This window comes from Drosophila bipectinata, chromosome 3L (assembly GCF_030179905.1).
Source record: "Drosophila bipectinata strain 14024-0381.07 chromosome 3L, DbipHiC1v2, whole genome shotgun sequence".
NCBI lineage: Eukaryota > Metazoa > Arthropoda > Insecta > Diptera > Drosophilidae > Drosophila > Drosophila bipectinata.
Genome location: NC_091738.1, coordinates 7,461,042 through 7,482,966, shown reverse-complemented (window position 1 = coordinate 7,482,966; position 21,925 = coordinate 7,461,042). Strand labels below are relative to the sequence as shown.

Here is a 21,925-nt window from a genome sequence, read left to right as displayed (position 1 = left end):
TCCTCTTACATTTCAGTCGATATATTGGTGACATAATACGAATCTAAAATAAGTTCTTCGATACTATATCTAACGAACGGAAAATAAAGTCGTTTTTAGGAAGACTTAAGTATTTATTCCACTGCAAAGGAATATTTTAAAGCTCTACCCTTTACTTCCCTAAGTTCATATTTTTTTATTTTCGTGATGGAAAAAGGTACATCATTAGGCTAATACTTGTCCCATCCAGGAATGTTAAACCTTTCCGATCTAAAAACTGGTATTCCCCATCAAAACCTGACACCAATATAATTTTAAAAAATATCTAAAACGAAATAAAAATTTGTACAATTTCGTGGTAAAACGTATACAACTTGGCTCGGCCCTTACATATTGTACTCTGACGGGTGCTTTGGAGGCTCAGTCAAAGAAGAATCCGTCAGCTATACCTTATAAATTTTCTCTAAAGTTAAAAGCTTTAGGTTCTGACCGATGTTTGATTTTGATCTGGTTAACAAAATAACATATTCAAAATTCCGTTGTCCATCTGAAACTGCTTGCACTGCTTGCTCAAAACAGAAACATCTGTTAGACAACACTGGTGCAGCGGCGCCAATTTAAAAACTCAAAGTTCAACTAAAGCACTTCTTAGTTATATTATATATACTTCCCTCTACCTTATAATAAAAAGACAAACGTATTTTCGTGCAATACTGACTTTATTATAGTTTCTTAGGGAAATAAGACTAATGGATAATGGAATTTGTAGCTAGATAGTAGAGAGAATACCAAAATGCTGAAGAACGAGTTTGAAGCTGAGTAGATTGGAGTGGGAAGAACATACTAATTCGTTTAATTAAGAAGACAATCTGGCGTTTAAGGCACTTATGCGGAAGGCACGTTACTTATCCTGCTCATCCTCTCTATCCTCAATGTTAATCCTAATAATATTGACCGTAGGACCTGTGGGTGAACCACTACGCGATTCGGGCAATCCGTTCTCCGGAGTGGATGCGTCCACAATGCACTCATCGCTACCGGTGGTGCTTATTGTGATGGTGGGTATGTTATCCGACCAAATCGAACTCTGGGAGTCCTGTCGCATGGGCCGACGTCTCTGGGAGGCACTACGTTTAGGAAAAGTGATAGGTCCCGGTAGGTCCAGTTCCTCGAGGTCGTCTATGGTGGCGGTGGGTGCCGTGGCGCTAGCCGCAACCACTGGTGGCGGTGGCTTGGGTGGCTTAACTGGCGGCCGGGAGGAGGTACTGCATCCGAAGTGCAGGGGGGCACTGGGTGTCGGCGATTCTGGTTCTGGTGTGGGCGGCATTTCCAGAGCCGTGGAGCTGGACACGCTGGACAATACTGACGGTGGTGGGGGCGGTGTATAGGCCAGGTAGGTGGGAGTAGTCGGACCGGGGGATTCATCCGAGCCCGCCTGCTGCTCTACATCGTCCTTTTTGAGGTTAACGGCCTCGCGGACAAGGGCCAACAGATTACCAATTTTTTTGCGTCCCTGACGAGAGAGCACGGACAACTGTCGTTGATGGTGACCCTGTCCTTGACCCTGGCTCGGAGTGGGTGAGGGTAGGCTGCGCTCTGGTTCCTCTACGCCGGATAGTTCGCTGTTCAGGTGCTCCGAAGCTGGGGTGGCGGCCACATCGCTACTTTTTTCAACACTCCTCTCATCGAATTTAAAGACTTCGGGCTCCGGCTTAGTGGCCACATTATTTGACTTGTTTCTATGCTTACGGAACTTGAACTTTCCCAGTCCGATGGACTCCAGACCACTACCACCGCCACCGCCACTTCCTGACCCAGCACTCTCCTTGGGTGTTGGCAAGGGCTTATCGTCGTTATCCTGCGGCGGCTTTTTTTCGTCAACTATGTGGAATTTGCTCTTGGCCAGCGTGGGCGTTTCGGGTGTGGACTCTTCCGGAGGTGTTTGCTCCGCCGTCTCGGCTTCCACACTCGGCGTCTGGGGTGGATCGGGTGTCGGAGGCTCAGCATTCTCGTCCTCGTCCGGGCGCTGCTCCTTGTTGCGTCGCAGCAAGCTGGCGCGGCGTTCGCTGACAATCCTTGAATTTGTATCCGGATCATGTTCATTGTCCTTGGGCGATTCGTAGGGTGGCGGCTGCTGTTGCGGCTGCTTGTGTCTGGTGTCCTTTTTCTCTTTCACGCTGCCCCTATCCTTGCGCTCGTGTTTCTCCACCTTGAAGCGACTCTTGGGATGGGGCTCCTTTATGGGAAAATTGCCTCCGCTTGCCTGCTGCTGCAATCCGGAATTGCCGCTGCTGCCGGCCGCAATGGATCCGGCTCGGGCTCGCTCCTGTTTGGCAATCTGCACAATGTCCACCAGGGATGGCTTCCGGGTGCGTCGGATCTGCTGCAGTCGTGACAGGCCGAAGCGCCGGTCCTTGGCCTCCTCGTCGTGGGGCAGTGAGTCCTGGTGCTCAGTGTCCGTGTCGTCGTCGTCGCGCCGCACAAAGGAGTCCTCGTCGGAGGTGGCGGATCCCTTGCGCAGCGCCTTTTTCATGATGCGTGAGATTAGCTCTGAATGGGGCGGAAAATCACAAATGACTTGTGAACAGAGAATCTTTTATGTTAGACTTGGCTTACCTTTGCGGGCCTGATTCTTGTACTCCTCCGTGTCAAAGTCGGGGGGCTGGGTGGGCGTGACCGGGGAGCTGGCCTCGAGGACCTTGCGCCAGCGATTCGTTAGCGTCGTGGCCGTTGGCTCTGCCTGCTTCACCTCCGGCACCTTGAAGATCTTCTTGCGTTCTTCCTCGCGCTCCTTCTGCAGCTGGGTCCTCAAGTCCTGGTTGGCCTCGCGCAGGGCACCCGTGAGCGAAACCAAGTAGTAGATGATGAGGATGAGCAGCAGGAGCAGAGGTATCACAGTGCTCGAGGAGGTCAGATAATCCAGAGGCTCATGGAGTTGTCTGAATGGGGTTACAGGTAATCCTAGTAAAGGCACACAAAACACTAACGTGGATAACTCACTTGGGCAGGGCATTCCGGGTGGTGTTGGTGATGAACTCCGCTATGCGATTGTACTCCGAAAAGGGTCCGCAGTGCCAGGAGGGACGCAGCCACACGATGGCATAGCCCACGGGCAGGACACACAGGAACAGCATGGTCAACAGCAGCGACAGGTAGAAGTTGTTCGACTTGGATGCCCTGCAAGGATACGACGATTAACCCAGATTCGCCCAGCTGGGGCCAGAGTCGCTTACTTGAACACCACTTCGTGGGGCACGTTGCAGGTGAGCACTATCCAGGAGCGGAAGTACATCATGATCATCAATTTGACCAGGTTGATGAGCACCAGGCCCGGCGAAAAGAAGATGCCCATCCACACCTGGCCCTGGTTATTAATCAACGTCAGGATGTTCTCGGCTATCTTGAAGTCTCCGTACTGCGGTACATAAACGCAAACAAAGCCCAGCATTAGTCACGGCGACAGGACACGGCCGTCTCCGGAGGGGCTTACCTGTGGAAAGGTCTTCTCCATGTCCCAACACCAGTTTTGATTGACATACCGCACGAACAGTGCGCGCAGAAAGTCAATGCACAGCGGCGCCACAATGGACATGAGCTTTATGGTGTAGAATGTGCGGTTAACTAAGAGATGGAGATCTCGGCAATGGAAGTTATGGCTCAAAAGTTGCCACACGTAAGCCAGGACCTCTGGCTGCATCCTGACTTCTAGTTTACGACTGTGTAGCCTGTCCTGTGGTCGCAATTCATGCACGACCACGTGCCTGCCCCAAGTTGAATCGAAAACCGAACAACCGAACACCGAAGGTGGCGGATACCGGGAGGCCGAATCCAACCAAATCCAAATCCGTAACCGAAACCCTAACCGCACATGACCGAAACCCAATTTCCCCCCATTTCCCAGAGAATTTTGTTATGCGTAAAGCATAAATGCGTTTAAGTCCCCGGCTCGTAACTTGCCTAATTTATGTGCTTAAATCGTTTAATAGAGATTATGTACGCCATGTCGGTAGAGGGCTTGGGCTGGGGGTCTGGGTGTGGGGCTTGGGGCGCATAATCAAATTGGATACAGGACCCATGTCTGTTGTTTTTTTTGGGGTTTACACGATTGTTGGACAAATGTTAAGTACAAAAAATAAAAGGGCAAGTAATCCCTAGATTGTGGATGTCTTTAAAAAGTCTGAAACGATTGTCTCTGCCCAATAGGGTTATTGACTTTATTCAAAATCTATGGCGCGGCCTTATCAGACAAAGAAAAGTGGCTCTTCGACCTTGAAAACTTTACCAATTCGTTTGAATTTGTTTACGATTAGACCGAAAGTTCACACCGCCTGGGTGCCCGATGGGATGCCAATCGACACTCGACGTGGCAAATGGCCAAAAGAATAAAAGTTGAATTTTGGGGGGGGTGCGCCAAAGTTCACAATCATGCTTATGGCTTATGTAAATTTTGTGACGGGGCGACGGTAAGGAAATCGAAACGGAGCACTCCTCCAGATCCAGTTCCTTTTCCGGCTCCCAGCTGGGTTCCGTATCAATGAGGCGACTCCCGAGAGCGATTATTATGATAAAATGCTTTTCGTTTTCGTTTCCATTTCGACTTTTCTACTTTTCTACTTTGAATCTATTTTTTCTACTTTTTCTTGTGGCTTTTCAGACTTGAGCTTTGCTAACATAAAAATTAGATTTTTTAAAGCCCGTGGCCTCAAAAATCCAACCAGAAAAGGAAACAAAAGATTCTCCAAAAAACGGAAGATAAATTTTGCGTTAAATTTTCCGGATAATTTAGCTAAACGGGATTTTACGCCCAAAAGGCTATTCACTCTCTTTCTGAGTTCAATCATCTTTAAGGATAAATAGATTTTAAAACAGAAGCACTTGCTTCCGAGCCAGGAGTCTGGAAATTGATAGCAGCTCATGGTGATAAATTTGCTTTTAAACTGTGGGAACTTTTGGGGGCTCCCGGCTCGACGCATTTACTCACCCCATCGAAGACGATGACTTTGGACAGCTCCTGGCCCAACGACGTCTCCCAGCACATGGTAGTCAAATTGGTCTGTATTTGCTTAATCGCCAGCTGCACTTCCTTGAGTCGCTTCTGCTTCCGCTCCAGTGGCGTCAACTTCACGGTGGCCAGATGCTTTCCGCCCGCACCCGCACCCGCTCCCGGCGTCGTCGTGTCTGGAGTGTCGATGGTGCTGAAGCCGAATATATCGTCTCCTTTGGGGCAGACGGTTATCACACAGAGCTCCAGATACTCGCTGTTCTCGTCATAGTAGATGGTGTTCCCCATTCCCGCCACGTCCCCGTAGCCAATGTAGTAGGGTGTCTTTCCATACCGCTCCGTAAACATATCGTCCTCGGTGGTGGAGCTGCTGCTGCTCTCGTAATCAGAGGTGGTGCTGTCAGAAGTAGAGGATTCAGTAGCACTTTCCGTTGTGGAAGTGGAATCCTCAGTGGTACTCGATGCCTCCGTGGTCGTGGTTCGAAATCTTCTTCTTGGCCTTCGGGTGGTGGTTGTAGATGTGGTTGTCGTGGTGGTTTGGCGAGGTCCAGGCAATTTCCAGGAATCCCTTAGCTTTTGCCACTCTTCCTTACTGAGAATATTGAGAGGCTTTCTAGTGGTTGTCGTGCTAGGAGCTGTCGACCTGTATGGCGGCCAAAAAATTGGTCTCCGGCTGGGAGGTGTGTTGCCCGACTCTGTCGTACCTCCATAGGCAGCGCCCAAAGCACCCGACTCATTCCGATGCCTCCGACTGTACTTGCTGGTCCAGATGGGCAAGTCTATCACCTGTCTCTTGGCTCGAACTTTGGACTCCGAATCCTCTAGCTCATCTACCTGCTCCAGGACTTTTGCCAGGGGATCGTCTGCCTGTTCTTCAACTTCTTCAAAGACAGGCGAACTAGAAGAGTAGTCTGTGTAGTCGGAGTACCCTTCATCGTCAGAATTGGTTGAAGCGGAGGCTAGTGGCTCATCACTTCCGTAGTCGTAGGAGTCGTCGTCCTCCTGGGTGGTGTACGAATAGCCATCCTCTGGCTTGGGTGCTCTAGTTGTTGTGGTGGTGGTTGTTCCTTCCTTAGATGTTTCATTTATTGGAGTTATATTGGTTGCCGCTGCTGTGCTGAAAGTTGCATTGTTAGTTGATATTGGAGTTGAACTCGATGTAGACTCGGTAGTTGCATTAGTTGTTGGCTTTGTGGTGGGAGTTGGGGTGGTTGTGGTGCTGGTTATTAAACTGCTTGAGGTGGGTGCTTCCGTGGTTGTTGTCGTCAGTTTTTCGGTCGTGGTTGTCGCCTCCGTAGTCGTCGTTGGCAAGGTAGTAAAAGGTGTTGTTGTCGTCGTGGTTGACGTCGTAGTTGTTGTCGGGGGCTCTGTGGTGCTCCAGGTAGTTGAAATTGTGGTTGTTGTCGTGGGCAAGGTAGTTGGCAGGGTGGTTGCCAAGGTGGTTGTGGTTGGAGGCACTAGCGCCGGAGTCGTTAGATTAAGCAGCATCAGTGTGGTGGTGAAGTTCTTTGCATTGACAATAGTTCGTATGGGCGGTGAGCAGTATATAGTCATATTGTAGCACTTTAGACGCCGCAGGCCCGTAGAGACCAAAGCTGCAGCCGCCGTAGTTGAAAACAGACCGTCTGAGGTACTATCCTCACCCCAGGTCGAGGTGGTATCGTCGAAGAGTCCATCCGTGGTGGTGTCACCAAACAAGGAAGTACTCGGCGCCATGGCCCTCAAGGCCTCAATGGAGCTCAGCAGATGTTGTAGCTCCAGAGTATTGGTTTCGTTCTCCTTTTTCAGCATTTGCAGAGGTCTTTCCTTGCTATTGATCTTGTAGATGAAGGAGAACATGAGCGAGTACAAGTTAAGCATATTAAGTATCATAATCCTGGAAAGAGAAGAGGGTCTATTATAACATCACTAAAATGGAGTAAAATCGAAAAGATTACCTCGCCAATTGCAATCTCAGTTGCTGCCTGGGATGCCAGTTTTCAAACAAACCCAAGGCTTCAAATATCATGGGCAGGAAAAAGGACAAGAGGGTCATGGTCACATTGACGGCATTGCGACTTAGCCAGTTGTCATGTTTGGCCAAGTCCTCAGAGCTAAAAGTATATAAAATTTCGATATGAAAAGTCCTTAATTTGTGTTGAAAATTAAAGCCAATTCACTTACTGATTAACCAACAACACCACCGTGGCACCGGACAAGCCCAGCAGCCCCATTACTAGGATATTGACCAGTATCCTCTGGAGTATCACGCGCCAGCTGAAAAAAGAGACGTCGTATCGATTATGGTAAGTAAATAGCTGTTGTCCTGCCGCCGCTTACTTGCGATTATCCTTTTTCTTCTCGGCCTCTTCGAGCAGGGCCTCCTTGAAGCCCACCACCACGGATGCGATGCGATTGTGGGCCGTCTCCGCGTGTCCTGCGAGAGTTGTTTAAAGTATCAAGCATGCAGGATGCACAGAAAAGGCACTTCGCTATAGCCACTTACCAATCATAAAGTCCCAGCCGGTGAAGAGTTTCCACGAGAAAACGCACTCGTCGTCCTTCGAGGAAAGTTTCGAGTTGCGAGAGTTTTCCGCCATCCTGTCGACAGATCGAAGAAAAGTTTTTAGCCTTCAGTTAAGCGATTTCCCACCTTCCTGGCTAACCCACACCGACAGCCATAATTTGTGCTCCAATCCCGGCAATCCCCGTTCGAATCCTGCCATGGTGGCCATTTGAATAATTCACGCACGCCGAGCACGTGCAACGCCAAGTGGCAAAAGGAGAAAAAGTAAAGAGCGGCAGTGGCAGGGGGCAAGGTCAGTGTGTTGACATTGCTACTTTGTTCAATTACGAAATCAACATAATGCCGACAAAGCCATTAAAGCTAGCGAGTCCAATGGCAGCCGCACGGTCAAAATGGCGTTTTGCCGTTTCCGTTTCCGCCGCCATGACCGCCCCACCACGCCTCAGTTCTGTTATGTTCTGCTTTGTCCTGTCCGCCCACTCTGCCACGATTTTCGTCCTGCGTCCTGCCTTCTGCGTGCGTGCGTAAATCATAATGGCCAATGCCGTCTTTTTTCTCCGCCACTTTGCTTTTCTAACAAAAAAGTTTATTCGGGTCCCCAGACACGCCTCGTGCCAAGATTTGTATTATTTAATCAGCGCTTCAGTTTTGTTTAATTAATTAACGAGCAGTCCGACATTTAGTTTGCTTTTTGCGGCTTCGATGACCAAGGATTTAATGAAGTGCCTGCCCCACAACCACTCATATGCTTACATCCTGAGAGGCTCTTGCATTTCGGCCCATATAACCCCAACATACTCACTTCCTTAGCGTGGCCACAAAGCTGTATATGTAGACCAGGACGGCGGTTAGGAAATAGGCCAGAGGCAGTTTATATCCGGACGTGCTAATGCCGGAAGTGCTTGAGTAGTAGCTGGGGGAGAAACATCCAGAAAGTAGTAGAAGATATGGGAAAGTAATTAATAAGATGTTTTCTAAAAGAGACTCATACTTTGAAAAGCAAACAGATACAAATGCCATTAAAAGCCTTAACTCTCTATTTACCCATAAAACATTGGTGAATATTTCAAGTATCCTTCAAACTCCCAGAACGTAAAAAGATTTCCAGCCACACGCTTTTCCGGATCGGACATTTTCTTTCTTGGATCCGTTTCATCGGGTTTGGTGGCAAAATACTGGGATAAAGACAGGACAGAAATGGCTCATAAAAGAGTCTGTAAATAAATTGGCTACTTTAAAGGCTACTACACTCACCTCCGGGCCAATGACAAAGGCCACCAGCGGAATGGCAATCATGATATTGACCCACATAAGCCAGCGCAGAAATGTAAAGTAGGAGGCCACGCCGGATCCGAAATGCGATTCGATTTCCTTGATTCTCAGCTCCCAGGGAATCAGGACGGTAAGGAAGCTGGCCGTCTCTCGTTTCCAGTGGCGCCATCTCTTTCAAAAGAGGGGCAAGGATACAAAAGAAAGAGCGTGCACATGGGGGGAGAAGGGAAAATATATCACATGAATTATGTTTCCGAGGAATTGCATACTGAAAGTTCGTATTTTAATTGGTTCTTCGCCGCATAACTCTGTGAATTATGCGAGTGTGGATTTATTGAATGTCCGTGTCCGTCCCGGCAGCCGGAAAGTGGCCGATAAATTCTGTAAACATAAATATTTTGCATGGCTTCGAGGCACTCGCCTTGGGGCCCAGCCTCGCCAGTGCATTCCGGCATTTCCGGCCGATTCCGGGAGGAGCAAGGATTGGGTTTATTGGGTGCTGGTTGGGAGGGGGTAAGAGAGGGGGGTCTTAAGGGGATTAAAATCACTTACTGCCGCCATTAAAATTTTAAACCTCGCCCACAAGTCCCTCGTGCTGCGTGACATGGCGAAGCGCTCCTGGAGCGCGCCCTCGTGGCGTGCCACATATGTTTTGGCCTGTCAACAGATCCGCAAGTCGAAAGTCCAAAGTCCAAACATCATTAAAAATGCCAGGGCGAAGCACAAGATGGGAGATAAAGAGGTGGTGTTGGTATTGTGAGTGTGAATGAAATCGAAAACTTTGCCTCCGGATTTGATGAAAGTTCTGGCTGGGAAAGTCGGGAGACGGGAAAGGAGGTCGTAACATTTTCAACGACCTGACAAGCGGCGTGAAAACGAACGCGCCCAGTTTTCTTTTTCGGAAGGAGAAGGTGGGGAGAAATTCCTACCCACTCAACGCCCACTTGCCCAACCACCCACTTTCACATTCCCGAAAGCCATCATCTTAAAGCTCTTTAACTCAACCCACCTGCCGCACCAGCTTGAGCTTCTTGCGAATGGGCCATGGCTGTAGCTTCACCGACTGTATGACCTCCTTGTGTAGGCGTATGTTCTCAAAGATTTGCTCTTGGGTGGACTCCTGATTGGTGCCCTCTTCTATGGTGAGGAAATAAAAAGCCCAGCAAACACACAGATTACACATACGCTCATCAAGCCCGTAGTATACGGCGAAATGGGGGCACGTAGCATGAAAAATTACAGAAAACAGGCCCCCAGACGTTGATTAGCTGGCACCCAGGACCCGTGGCTCGTGAGCCATGAGAACGGTGGGTCGTTAACCAAAGCAAAATCTGTTTTGGACACTTTGGGACAGTACTTGCCTGAACTGGTCGTATAGACACTCGAGCGTCGCCGCTCCACACTATCCAGGACGTGATCCATGGGACTGGATGCCCGTCGCGAACTCCGACTGCCACGTTTGCCTCGATAGCCGCGCACACTGGCACGTCTTTGCATTATTGCCGATACGGAAATTGAGTAGTCCTCCTCATCGTCAATGTCGCCGGTGCCGCCATCCTCGGTCACAATACCAATTCCAATGCCTGGTGTCTCCAGATGGCAGCTCTCGGCGTCACTGCTCTGGTATTGCGATGGAAAGTCTGCGGGATAATGGGTTTGAGGTCCTGCAATTTTCGAAGGGCTTACTCTACTTTTTTTTTGCACCTACCGTTTAGTTCGTAGTTTCGTTGCTCTTCCTGGGAAGCAGCTTTTCGTCCTTTCTGGCCTCTGTAGAATTCTCTCTTGGCATCGGCGCTACTCTGCATCTGCCAGCCACCTCTATTCAAGTCGCATGGCGGAGCCCAGGTTACGGATAGTTGATGCGGCGATGTAACTCCAGAGTTGTTCTATTAAAAAGCACTTTTAGCTAAATTCTTCAATTGGTTTTTGAACTAATTTTAACAATTGATTATTTTATTTTAAAGCTCTAGCTTGATTCTATTTAATTTTGTAGAATAGCCAGATTTTTGTCTGGCTGGTAGCAGTCTTGTTGGCAGACTGAACGGCTTAGCTCGCTGACCAGGCCAAAAGACCAACGGTCTAACCAAAAGGACATCAGCCACACACTTATACACTGGCATATTATATATATATAAGGACAGACAGGTGGAAAGAGCGAGCAAAAGTTAAATTTTTCTAATAATGAATGAATATGAATGAAGGAGCAGGGCCACACTCAGACCAACCCACTCTTGGCCAACTTATCAAAGCCAAAACGTGCCCAAAACCAACAACACTCGGACCAAACACACACTCAGATATACTGTGTGTAAACCAGAGAAGGCGTAAAGGAATTTACACGGACAGGCGGCCAGAGGAGTCCAGGGAAGTCCTGGCCACCGAGGCACATATCTCTGACTTCCTCGCCCAGTTGGAACGAAGACGAATGAGTGTAAAAATCGCCAGCGGCATGTGATAACAACGCCGTATCCGGGCGTAACCAGCCAGGACTTCGAATGTCCATTTAGATACAACAGTGGGCGAGTGTCTGGGTGTGAGTGTATGTATGTCTGTATGTGTGTGTGTCTTATATTGAGTCACGTTGTATTCTTGGCCTGGCCATGTAAATGAAAATCAAACATGCAAGGGTTGATAAAGAAAATCGCGAATTTCACAGGGTTTTCCCCCACGTATACCAGTAGGTTTGTATGTCCTGGGAGCGGCATACCCTCACTATTGAAATATGGTATGTTTTTGGCGCTCTCCGCCGTGTTTTGTGTTTTCTATTCTATTCTGCCATGTTTTAGCCTTTCGTTTCCTCTGATTTCGCGTTCGTCCCTTTTAATTAAATGAAGTTCCTCCTGGCTTTAATTAACATCCAATTTATCTGCCTCCCAGGGTCGTGCACGTGTAGCATAATGTCCGGCGATTATGGGTTCATTACCCGCTGTGCCAATGGCCTAGTACAGGTGAACTTGAAACGTTTGGAAACTGGGCAACTGGAAGTTCAATGTCGGTGGGTATAAGCCCGATGACCCAAAAAACCGGACAAGGCAAGAAAAAAGTATATAGAGGCAGGCCCATCTTCAGGTAGGCCTAAGTGGCTTTCCATGTTCGGCTGCAGTTCTGCCTATTCGAGTCATAAATCTCCACGTCCTAACACGCCCTGTCTTTGGCCTAGAATGTGGGTCAACACAGTTTCGTTTTGGGCCGAAACCAAGCCTCAGAGTGCACTACTTCTCTGAGGACTTTATTAAAACTGTAAGGTCTATGCTTTCAATTATACATTAATTTGAAAAGAAATCGAATCCAAAGAATTTAAACTGACAGGACCTCTTCAGTTGATGCGGCATACGTCACTCTCGCTCAAGGAGCGCCTCCAGGGCAGCTCTTCGGGCTTCTTGCTGCAGCCACAATCGTACCTCGTCTCCTTCATGGGATGGACTTCGGAGGAGCAGCTTATCGAGTCGGTGGCCACATGGAGGCGGGCCATCTTGGCGTTCTCGGACACCAGACTATCAGCGCTGTTCGATCGCCGGCACATCTTACCCTTGGGTATGTCGTTCAGCTTGGAGCAGCCAGAGTTCTCGATGTTGTTTTGTATGATGTGGCGTGTGAAGTAGGAGATGATCTTCTGCTTGATGTGCCGGTTCCATAGTTGCCCGTGGGCACAGTTCTCCCGGATCCAACGGCGGGCCTCTCGACATCCCAGATAGAAGCTCTTATCCTTGGAGCTGGATCCTCCATACAAAACGTGATGGCCGAAGTCCTTGTTGTCCAGGACAAAGCCATGTTGGGTCAGGAGACCGAAGCCCAGATCAAAGACATTTCGCGGCAGGTTAGGTGCTTGGGGTCCGTTCGCGGTTTGGAACTTGTTGGGCCCCACCCCCTCCATGGGGGTGAGAGTTTCCCTGTAGAACCGACGATCCTTACTCGAGCAGTAGTTCCACCGCTTAAAGGTTATGTTGCTACCCCTCACGTCGAATTCCACCGGCAGGCAGTCGTTGAAGTTCATCTTCTCAATCTTCTCGAGGCGACCATTATTGTGGACTACGGCAAAGGTGATGCCAGCAGAATCAGGCATCTGGATGGTGCCCTTTCCATGGAATCGATTGTTGAGAAAGTACCCCGAGTAGCGAGTGCCATCAGGGTAGACGTACGTTCCAAAGTCCTGCATGCCCAGGTCGTTGCAATTGCCAGTGAATCGTGATCCGGTCAGTAAGGAGTCGTCGTATTGTTTGGCGCTATTTCTAATATTCTTTAGGTGGTGCATCTTCTCAAATGAGGTGGTTTCCGATCCGAAATAAAAAAATCGTTTGTGTCGGAAGAGTTTTGAATAAAAAATGCGACAGAGTTCTCAGAGTTATCTAGAGGGTATCTTAATTCATTCCTAATTCCAGAGCACATTAGAGGTTTCAATCAGTGACTTCCGTCAGGTCCCAAGATATTCCAACAAATCCATTCTAATGGGCATGTTAATAGACTTTTGACTAATTACCTTTCCTTGACTTTTCGTATATAAGCCCGAAAAGCAAAGCAGAGAGCCAATAATACCTTTCCTGGAATTATGAATTGTTTGTTGGTAGTGCTATTAGCTCTAGTCCCCTCTTGGGCGGCTGGTGCCTCTTCGGATAGTCCGGAGAATATCATCACTAATGGAAATCCTGCCTACGACGGGCAGGCTCCCTATGTGGTGGGCATGGCCTTCCAGTCGAGCAACATCTGGTGCAGCGGCACCATCATTGCTGACACCTGGATCCTCACATCGCCCGCCTGCTTGACCGGAAGCACCGGAGTAACCATATACTTTGGAGCCACCAGGCTTAGCCAGGCCCAGTTCACCGTGACTGTAGGCACCGGAGCATATGTAACTGGCAACAAGCACGTCGCCCTGGTGAAGGTACCTCGGGTAGGATTCAGCAATCGAGTCAACCGGGTCAACTTGCCGTCCATGCGGGATCGCTCGAGCTACGACAACAGGTGGGCCAGTGTCTGCGGCTGGGGAGTGACCAGCCTCAGCAACTCCCAGCCCGACTGGCTGCAGTGCGTCGACCAACAGATCATGCCCAACTCCGAGTGCGCCGCCTTCTTCGGCTCATCCACTGTCAACGACCAGGTCCTGTGCACCCGCACTCCCAACGGACGATCCCCCTGTTTCGGCGACGCCGGCAGTCCTTTGGTCACCCAACAGGGCTCCATTGTGGTGGGCATATCCGAGTTTGTGGCCGCCAATGGCTGCACTTTGGGCATTCCGGCAGGATTCGCCAGGATCACTAGCCAACTGGAATGGATTCGCAGATACACTGGAATTGCCAACTAAAGTGGGTTCTCTTCCAGAATTCTAATAAATGCATTGAATTGAAAAGAAGAGTCCCTTCAAGGGATAACAAGAAATTTTAATCGTGGAAAAGTAAAACATGGGATTGTACCAGGACAACTACAGTTCGAAAATGGATCGAGTCATGTCCATGTAGCTAGTGCGACGGATGAGATTCGACTGGACCACGTTGAAGTTGTCGCCGACCTTTTTCTTGCCCATGATATTGGCGGAAAGGTAATCGTCGCTGATCTTGATTCCCAGCATGCACTCCCCAAAGCTATCCGACTCGCAGCTGGACTCCCCGCCGGACTGCGGATTGCGGACGTCCGAAGTGCTGGTCCATTCACGTGGCCGGGCCACCGGATCCTTCTTTGGCTGGCATGGGTTTTGCTTCTGGAGCCTCTGCTGCTCCTGCTCCTGCTTATCCAGCATGCGGGCATAGGCACGGACGCACAAATCAGTAGCGCGGGCAGGGTCGTCGGGACCAAGGGGTTTTTGGCGGAGGGTGGATGCCTGCAGGGGATTTTGATCGCCGGGGGAGCTATTCCTGGCGCCGGCTCGCGGCTTGTCCAGCTTGTGGTAGTAGCGGTCGCGATCTACCTTGCCACGAGGGGCGTAGATGGCCGTGCGCTGCATCTGCTCCCGCTCCGTGGCCAAATTGTTCGCAATGACGCTTCGGCACATGCTTGGCGATGGCTCGATAATGTCCGTGCTGCGGGCTTTCCGGCAATTCCGCATTATCCAGTCCTTTTCCTGCTGACATCCCACATAGGTGGTGCCAGTGAAGGGGGCGGGGCGCTCGGTGAGCCACCCGGTTTCGGCGTTGTAGATGCCCTCCTCGGCATCGTAGCAGCCCTTGGGCACCACCCTGGGCAGGAGTTTGGCGGTGAGGAAGGAGGTAGGACCCACCGGCTGCTGGCCGTAGCGCTTCTCCGGATGGTAGCGTCTATCCTGCGGCGTCAGGTACTCCCAATCCGCACAGTCCAGGCCGCTGTTGGAGAAGGTCCCCTTGACGTGCAGGCCGTCGGAGAACCACATATCCTCGATGGTCACCAGCCGGCCGTGCTCGAACTCGCCCTTGATGGTGAACTTGTACGGCTGGGCTAGACGTAGGTGGCCGAAGCCATGGAACTGGCCCTGCTGGAAACGTCCCCGGTACTCGCTGCCGTCCGGATACCGATAGCTGCCAAAGCCGTCCATCACGTTCACTTGCTTGTCCCAGGCGCCCTCGTAGCTGCTCCGCGTTATAAAGTGCCGCAGCTGGGTCACTACAGTTTCGGGGTGCGCTTGCGATTGCGACATTATGCGGATCTTCCAGCGTTTCCAGCGTGTGTATCAGTTTTGGCTTCGTCTCGGATGGAAAGGGTAATTGTGTTGTCGAATAAACCAAACGAACTCAAACGTGTCAATTGACAAACTCCTGACCCACTCGGCCTGGCTTGTTGAGATTACGCCTCAGCTTTACGACTCTATAAATGTTTGCCCTCCCGAACCCACCCATAGCCGTACTGCTCTGGCCATTCTGACTCGGGGCAGAGTGCGTTCCATGTCCAGTGTGTCCTGCGGTCCTGGGTGTGTCCACCGCATTCTCTGGGTTTATGCTGTTGTCGCATGTCTGGCCTAATGAACATCGGGATACCCTGGTGCCTGACATAGCCAGTTGGTTGCGTGATTTTGTGGATTGTGGTAAGAGCGCTCTACCTGCCTGGCTATTTAAATCTGATTTAACTTGTTTAGTAACTCTGTAAATTTTAGACATATCTTGGAAAAAGACTATCCTAAACTGTAGAATAGGTATGAATTCTTCCAGAGAATCTTGCATTCCTCGAGACCCCCTTTATTGCCAACTGGCTCCTGTCCAGCTCCGGAGTAATAAATGATTTTAACTGACCGTTTAGGTGGCTCAGCAGGTCTTTGCATTGCTTGACCTGGCCAGCTCTGGAAAAAAGAACCAGAAACAGCAGTGACCGCCAGTTAAGTGCGATTGGTGTTTATGGCCTTTGGCAATTGCTGCAGCTACCTTTCGCACCCACACCCTGGCTTATGCCGTTGGCCTGGCCAAATCGTAAGCACTCCCCGGCGGGCCGTAAATCATGCTCACTTACCTCACTGGTGGCGCCAGTGGCCATGTTGCTGCCACTGCTGCTGTGAAAATCGACGGAACCACCTGATGAGCGCCGCGGCTTGCCGATGTCCAGGCGCAGGATTCCCGGCTTGGGACGCCGGGGCGGAGCAGTGGTGGCTGTGGCAGTGGGAATGGTGGTGGCAGCTGGTGGCACGGCATCGGGACTGGCAGGCCCCGGAGCTCCAGATGGCTCCGCACTTTCACTGGCCTCGGTCAGCATGGTCAGGAGCTGGACACTCTGTACGAAATAAATTGGGTTGCCCGAGCTGGCAGCCAACCAAATACGCGCGATTCACTGCGCACACACGTCCGCCGTGCAGCGCCAACGCGAACAGACTATGCCCGGGTCCTGGCCACAATATCCATATGTCCTGGAAGCAACAATTACGCGCGCAGCCACGGGCACTGAAAATAAAATGTGAATTAAACGCGCCACCCACGCGATAAGTGTCAATGAGTAAGTGTGTCTGTGGGTATGTGTGGTCATGTGTCCTGTGTCCTGTGTAGCTGCTATGTGCGAAGGCTCGAGTAAGGATGACGTTGGACACGGACAGGACACGGGGCACTTTCAACTGTTTCACATGACACAAAGTGAACTTCCTGCTTTCAGGGTCACCACAGCCTATCCTTGTGTAATTATGTCTGCCGCTGCCCCAAAAAATGTCAACAGCTCACCGTTGAAACCCCCAGTTTCCCCCCCAAAAAAAGGACACACGGCAAAATATCGCATGTCGCATTCGCCACGTGAAAATTTCCATTTTTCATTTTCACATTTTTTGTGCTCACTTTTCATTTTTATTCCTTGCGCCTTCCATTAGTGCGTTGCGTTGGCTCATGTCCTTAATTATGAGCGCACAAAAGTTGCCTTCACTTTGTTTTCTAATTTGGATACCTATTCTACGGGGAGTGTTTAGCTTTTAAAGATGAAAGGTGTTGGGTACTTAAAGATTTCAATTTTTTAATTTTCATAGCTTCAATTGGTCGGCTGGAATATTTTCCATTTCAAATACTCACCGCATTGCCAAATACATCCAGCTACCAGCAGGAGGTATAAGCAATTCGAACCCCCAACCGAAAGGCAAAGAATATCTCCTCCTCGACACTCCCACTGTGGCAGAATGCGCTTGTTAGATGGCAGCAAGCCAAGCCCACCTGCTGTGCGGGGCTAGGATGTCCTAGGATGTGCCAGGATGTGCCCGGCTGTATGCTCGCATATCCATGTCCGTGTCCTGGTATATGCCCTGCTGATATGCAATGCTTTTCTATTACATGCAAAGCGCGTTAAATTAATTGAACTGTAAAGTGTCAGCAGCAGGAGCAGAAGCAGGAGCAGGAGCTGGCTTGCTGGTTGCATGTGCCAGTGGCAGGCGAGGAGAGGAGCTTGTTACCCAGCATGTTGCATTTAATTTTTATTATTTTCACTTTATTCTATTGCGTTGAACCAGAGCAACTAATATTAATTTAACTACGGGTTATGCTAGTGCCTAAGTAGCTTATAAAAAACTTTATCTTTTTCAAAAGCAAGTGCTTTTTGCTTTTTTATGGGCATGTGCGTGTGTGCGGTTTCTGGTTTATGCTTAGTACAAATTTCAGTTTCAGTCTCAAAAAAATTGTTTGCATAAATTAACTAAAACCATTTACGTATCTTAATTTGTATGCATGTTCTATAAAATTTCGTACCTAAATGGAGAATGTCATAAAATCGTTAGGATAATCGTCATTTTATTGTGATGTCGGGCAATAAACGGAAAATCTGCCAAATAATGCAATAAAAACTTCCCTCACTTTGATGATGATTGAAACCCATTTGGATCCTATATACTACATAAGTAGATAAACCCCTTGAAAATTTGAATTGCAAATTTGTCTTTATCCCGGTGATTGTCACAGTATTTCACAGATGTCTCTCTGCATATTCAACTAACCTTAAAATATATATCTGGCTTTACTAGACCCTACCTTAACCTTTCAAAGATGCAGTACATTCCGACCTTTGATGCTGGTTAACTATTGTTCCTATCTACCTATCTACTTTTTACTTACTTACTTCTTGGTGAACCCCTTCGTTTCTTATTTTATAGCTAACGAATCCCCATAAATTTCGAGTAAATCGCTTATACGCCACGTATGCCGCAAGCATGGTTTGCATTTTCCACAGCAGCTGACTTAAATTTATAGAGTTACCCCCTCGAACGGAATAGAAGAAGGAAAAACTCCATCCTAAAGGCAGCCATAAGTGGAAGGGACTGCCAAGCGTAAAAGTAGAATCGATTTATGCATAAAAACGGTGGTGCTGGCACAAAATTTATGAATAACAAACATTTGATCTTGTTTTTTTTTTGGTCCTAGGTTGCATAAAGCAGGAGCTTCAGTTTCCCTTCAGGAGCTTTTCCGGGGTTTTCCTTTTTGTTTTCTCTTATTTTTTTGGCTGCTGCGCCACTTGGTGTTGTTTGCTAAGCTTAATAACCAGTTTTTCTTATACCCGAAAAGTTGGTCAAGTTCAGCAGTAAATGCTCTTTTGGCTTCTGGCCGAGAGTGAGTGTGTGTGTGTGCTTGCTTACCTGGTGCTACGTGGCGTATGATTAATGTGCGTGGTTTGTTCGCTTAATGAATTGGCTACAAGGAGCCAGCCAAAAGGCACCATGAGTGCTGGCCAAATACTTTCATTTAGTTAATACTTAAATACACATTGAGCTCAAGTTTTATGCCCACTAATTGACTTATGTCTACTCGCGTGCCTGTTGCATGGCATCTCAATGAGCATGTCCTTTCGTTTCGTTTCATTTCGTTTCGGTTTGGGGTTAATTTGGTCCTTTAGTCTATTGGTTGGTCTTAGGACTGTAGGCCTATTTATCAAACGCTTTACTTAGGGCTATGCTAAAAACTCACTTAACAGCTAATAAACGCACACATTACGGAAATTCGAGGACGGACAAGTCCGCCAGTCCTAAGTTGCCGAACTCAGAACGTTGTCACTTTGCCCAGACGCATGCCGAGCAATTTACGACGCTTTTTGGCGCTCAGCTTTGTCCAAATGGTGCTACTGCCCTCCACCAAAAGAAATTCGTCGCATAAATCATCCGTCTCCTTGCCGGCGATGCCTCCGCCGCCGCTGACACCATAGAAATGATCCTCTTGGTACTTCTCCGAACGGGAGTCACCGGAAACGAAGCCGCTCTCCGGCCGGGATAGGGAGGCGGTGTGCCAGGGCAGTTGTTGGAACCAGCGCGCCACTTTCGCCGTCGAGGAGAGCTGTGAGATGGGAGGGAAATAAGTAAAGTCAGTGTGTAAATTTATGCAAATGAGTTATGTGCGCAAATTGCTGCCCACCAGCACAAATCCACGCGCCGCAAGGAGAAAAAAAAGCGAGAAATACCAAAACGAACTACCAAGTAAAGTGAAAAATGGCGACACTTGTTTTTCTTGCTTCGTTTTTCATTTATCAAGGGGAAATTTATGCACTGCCAGAGGGGGCGTATACTTAATGCGCTTAAAAGTATGCTGCATGTTTTTGTCGTTCTGCTGGCCGGGCCGGGGCGGGCCGTGCTGTGCCGTGTCGGAAAAGTCATTAGGGAAATTGCCCAACCCAAGCTTTAACTCTCAATTATTAATGATAATCCATGTGTGGCTAGGAACAAAATAATTTCTGCTCACTGCTTATATTTTAACATAATTATTCCATTTTTTATTCATTACTTCAGTTGTTTTGCCATTCATTGTTGTTGCTGTTCTATTTTCAACTAAATATGTATATCCAGTTTACAATTCAATTATTTTTATTGTTGAGAGGTGAACGGAAGCCTATATTGAATTAAAGTACAACAATTTACAAAAATAACAGTTTATATATTCAACTTAACCAGTTTAGACTCTAGACTTTAAAGCTTAATCACTAAGTGTATAGATAGATATTTTTTTTTAAATATATGTATTATTTTTAAAGGGAAGAGAAAATACTTTTTGAAACGTTGACGTTTTGAGCAAGTTTCTTCGTTGCTGATATGCCACTAATTGTTCTTTTTTCTTTGGTTTTTTAGGATTATGTTTCACAAATACTTTCACTGACTAGACAAAATAGACATCCTAGAAACTAGAGCCAAGCACATTGGCACTGTGAGCTGTTAAATAAATATTTTACACTTAATGGCGGGGCAAATAATATTTGGCACACCTCGGGATTACCTAAAATGCAAACTAAAAAGTATATGGTTCTCCTAAATTAATACTGTTCAGCCAACACACATTCACTCAGATCCCATTCAGCACTCCGCAGTGCACTCTTTCACTCTGATTATGCCCATGGTCCGATTGTGGTCCTGTTCAGGACTCGTCCTCATCTCATTTGGTGGTGTGCCTGGCCCAGGCCGTCCTCTGGACCTGGCTCATCATTTGGCTGCGATTTGGCACCTTTTCGCTGGTACTCCTCGTTATGAAACTCGGCGTAGCCGACAGCTTCCTCTGGTGTCCGGCCTCGTCCGTCACTCGAAGCAGCACTGTATTGAATCGCGTATCTCGGCTGCTACTGTTGCTGCTAGTGTTGTTGCCGTTGTTGTTGTTATTCTGGCTACTGCCAGGACTAATGTTGTTGTTGCTGTTGCGCAAACGTGGCGATGAAGGCGAGTCCAGGGTGGAGGAGCTGCGACTGGTATCCCGTGTGCTAGTGGATCCGCCGCAGGCCAGGCCGGCCAGATTTCCATTCGATACGGCCGCCTTCAGCTGCTCCTCCAGGTTGTTCAGATTGTGTTCGATGCTCAGGCGGATATCCTCGTTCAAGGACGAGCTCCCGGCGAAGGAGTTGCGATTCATCGTGCCCAGGGGCGACGGCGTCAGTGTGCCGGTGGCTGCTGGCGATGCCAGAAAATTAAATCCTCCCGCCCCAGCTCCGCCGTTGTTGTTCGCCAGGGTGGAGGGTGTAGCCGGGGTGCAGGACAAAGGATTCACATAGAAAAAGGAGTTTGCTGCTGGGGGCTGACTCTGAGCTGGATTGGCATTGAGATTCAGGGCCTGCAGGCGATTCAACAACTCCTGATTGACCTGGAACAGATCCTTGGAGAGGGCGTCCTGCTGCTGCTGTGCCTGCAACTGATTGCTGATGCTCTGCAGCTGGCTCATCGAAGGATACGGGCTACTGCCGCCCACTGGAGGCGGCGTGGCCGGCGTCAGTTGCGACGGCTGCGAGGTTGCAGGCGTTTGCTGCTGCTGTTGCAGGTTCTGAAGGTGCTGGCTCTGCTGGTTCAAGCCACTCAACTGGTGACTCAAAGAGGTCAACTGTTGATTGATGCTGCCCAGGTTACTGATCTGCTGGTTGATGGTGGCCAGGTTGTTGTTGTTGCTGGTGGCCTGGAGCAGCAGCTGCAGCTGCGATTGCTATGATTGGGGGAGGAGAGTGGGTTGGCATTAGAGGTGTGTCGTCTCCTCCGAAACAATGAACTCACAACACAACAATCAAACGAAAACAACTATAAACATTCGTGCATAACAAGAAACGGCAGCCAAGAAAACAAAAACCATGCAGGGCGCAAAAAGTACAATTTACGATCGCATAACTCAAATGGGCGTAAAATAGAAATGGTATAGGCTTGGGCTTGGAGAACCTACCTGGGGGGCCATGCCAATATTGGCCGATGTCAGGCCGGCACTCTGCTGCTCGTTGTAGGCTCCCAAGGAGGCCAAATGCTCGAGCAGCTCCCGGTTCTGCTGCAGCAACTGCTGGGTGCGCGCCTGTCAAAGGATATTATTTGG

General features: G+C 48.9%; 5 protein-coding genes across 12 annotated transcripts in view; 1 reads left to right on the top strand and 4 right to left on the bottom strand.

Annotated features, from left to right (window-relative positions):
• Nucleotides 1–692: 692 nt before the first annotated feature.
• Tmc (Transmembrane channel-like) lies at nt 693–16,235 on the bottom strand. Its single transcript, XM_017232852.3, has 18 exons — nt 16,164–16,235; nt 10,468–10,645; nt 10,121–10,399; nt 9,769–9,896; nt 9,312–9,416; nt 8,742–8,930; nt 8,532–8,662; nt 8,290–8,400; nt 7,467–7,561; nt 7,301–7,397; nt 7,145–7,237; nt 6,919–7,074; nt 4,961–6,857; nt 3,470–3,574; nt 3,213–3,394; nt 2,980–3,156; nt 2,596–2,918; nt 693–2,529 (listed from the first exon to the last, which is right to left on the bottom strand). Exons 1-18 carry the CDS (start codon nt 16,185–16,187, stop codon nt 881–883), a joined length of 5,919 nt encoding a protein of 1,972 aa, XP_017088341.3. The 5' UTR covers nt 16,188–16,235; the 3' UTR covers nt 693–880.
• On the bottom strand, nt 11,968–13,090 carry LOC108119597 (MORN repeat-containing protein 5). Its single transcript, XM_017232855.3, has one exon. The coding sequence runs from the start codon at nt 13,009–13,011 to the stop codon at nt 12,076–12,078; it is 936 nt and encodes a 311-aa protein (XP_017088344.2). The 5' UTR covers nt 13,012–13,090; the 3' UTR covers nt 11,968–12,075.
• On the top strand, nt 13,286–14,058 carry LOC108119598 (serine protease 1). The gene has a single exon (XM_017232856.3). The coding sequence runs from the start codon at nt 13,306–13,308 to the stop codon at nt 14,056–14,058; it is 753 nt and encodes a 250-aa protein (XP_017088345.2). The 5' UTR covers nt 13,286–13,305.
• LOC108119596 (uncharacterized) lies at nt 14,114–15,489 on the bottom strand. The gene has a single exon (XM_017232854.3). It carries the CDS (start codon nt 15,358–15,360, stop codon nt 14,176–14,178), a length of 1,185 nt encoding a protein of 394 aa, XP_017088343.2. The 5' UTR covers nt 15,361–15,489; the 3' UTR covers nt 14,114–14,175.
• A 1,356-nt stretch (nt 16,236–17,591) lies between the features above and the next one.
• LOC108119582 (capon-like protein) overlaps nt 17,592–21,925 on the bottom strand; it is a 42,303-nt gene continuing 37,969 nt past the window's right edge. For 2 of the 8 annotated variants that reach the window (XM_070279742.1, XM_017232826.3), the window contains exons 6-7: nt 21,782–21,904; nt 19,848–21,550 (exon numbers count right to left, since the gene is read on the bottom strand). In XM_070279742.1, the coding sequence (XP_070135843.1) occupies nt 20,522–21,550; nt 21,782–21,904 (1,152 nt within the window). In that variant the 3' untranslated portion in view covers nt 19,848–20,521. Of the gene's footprint in view, nt 19,436–19,847; nt 21,551–21,781; nt 21,905–21,925 lie in introns of those variants that run through there. The other 6 variants (XM_017232829.3, XM_043210082.2, XM_070279744.1 and 3 more) reach the window with 6 other exon arrangements.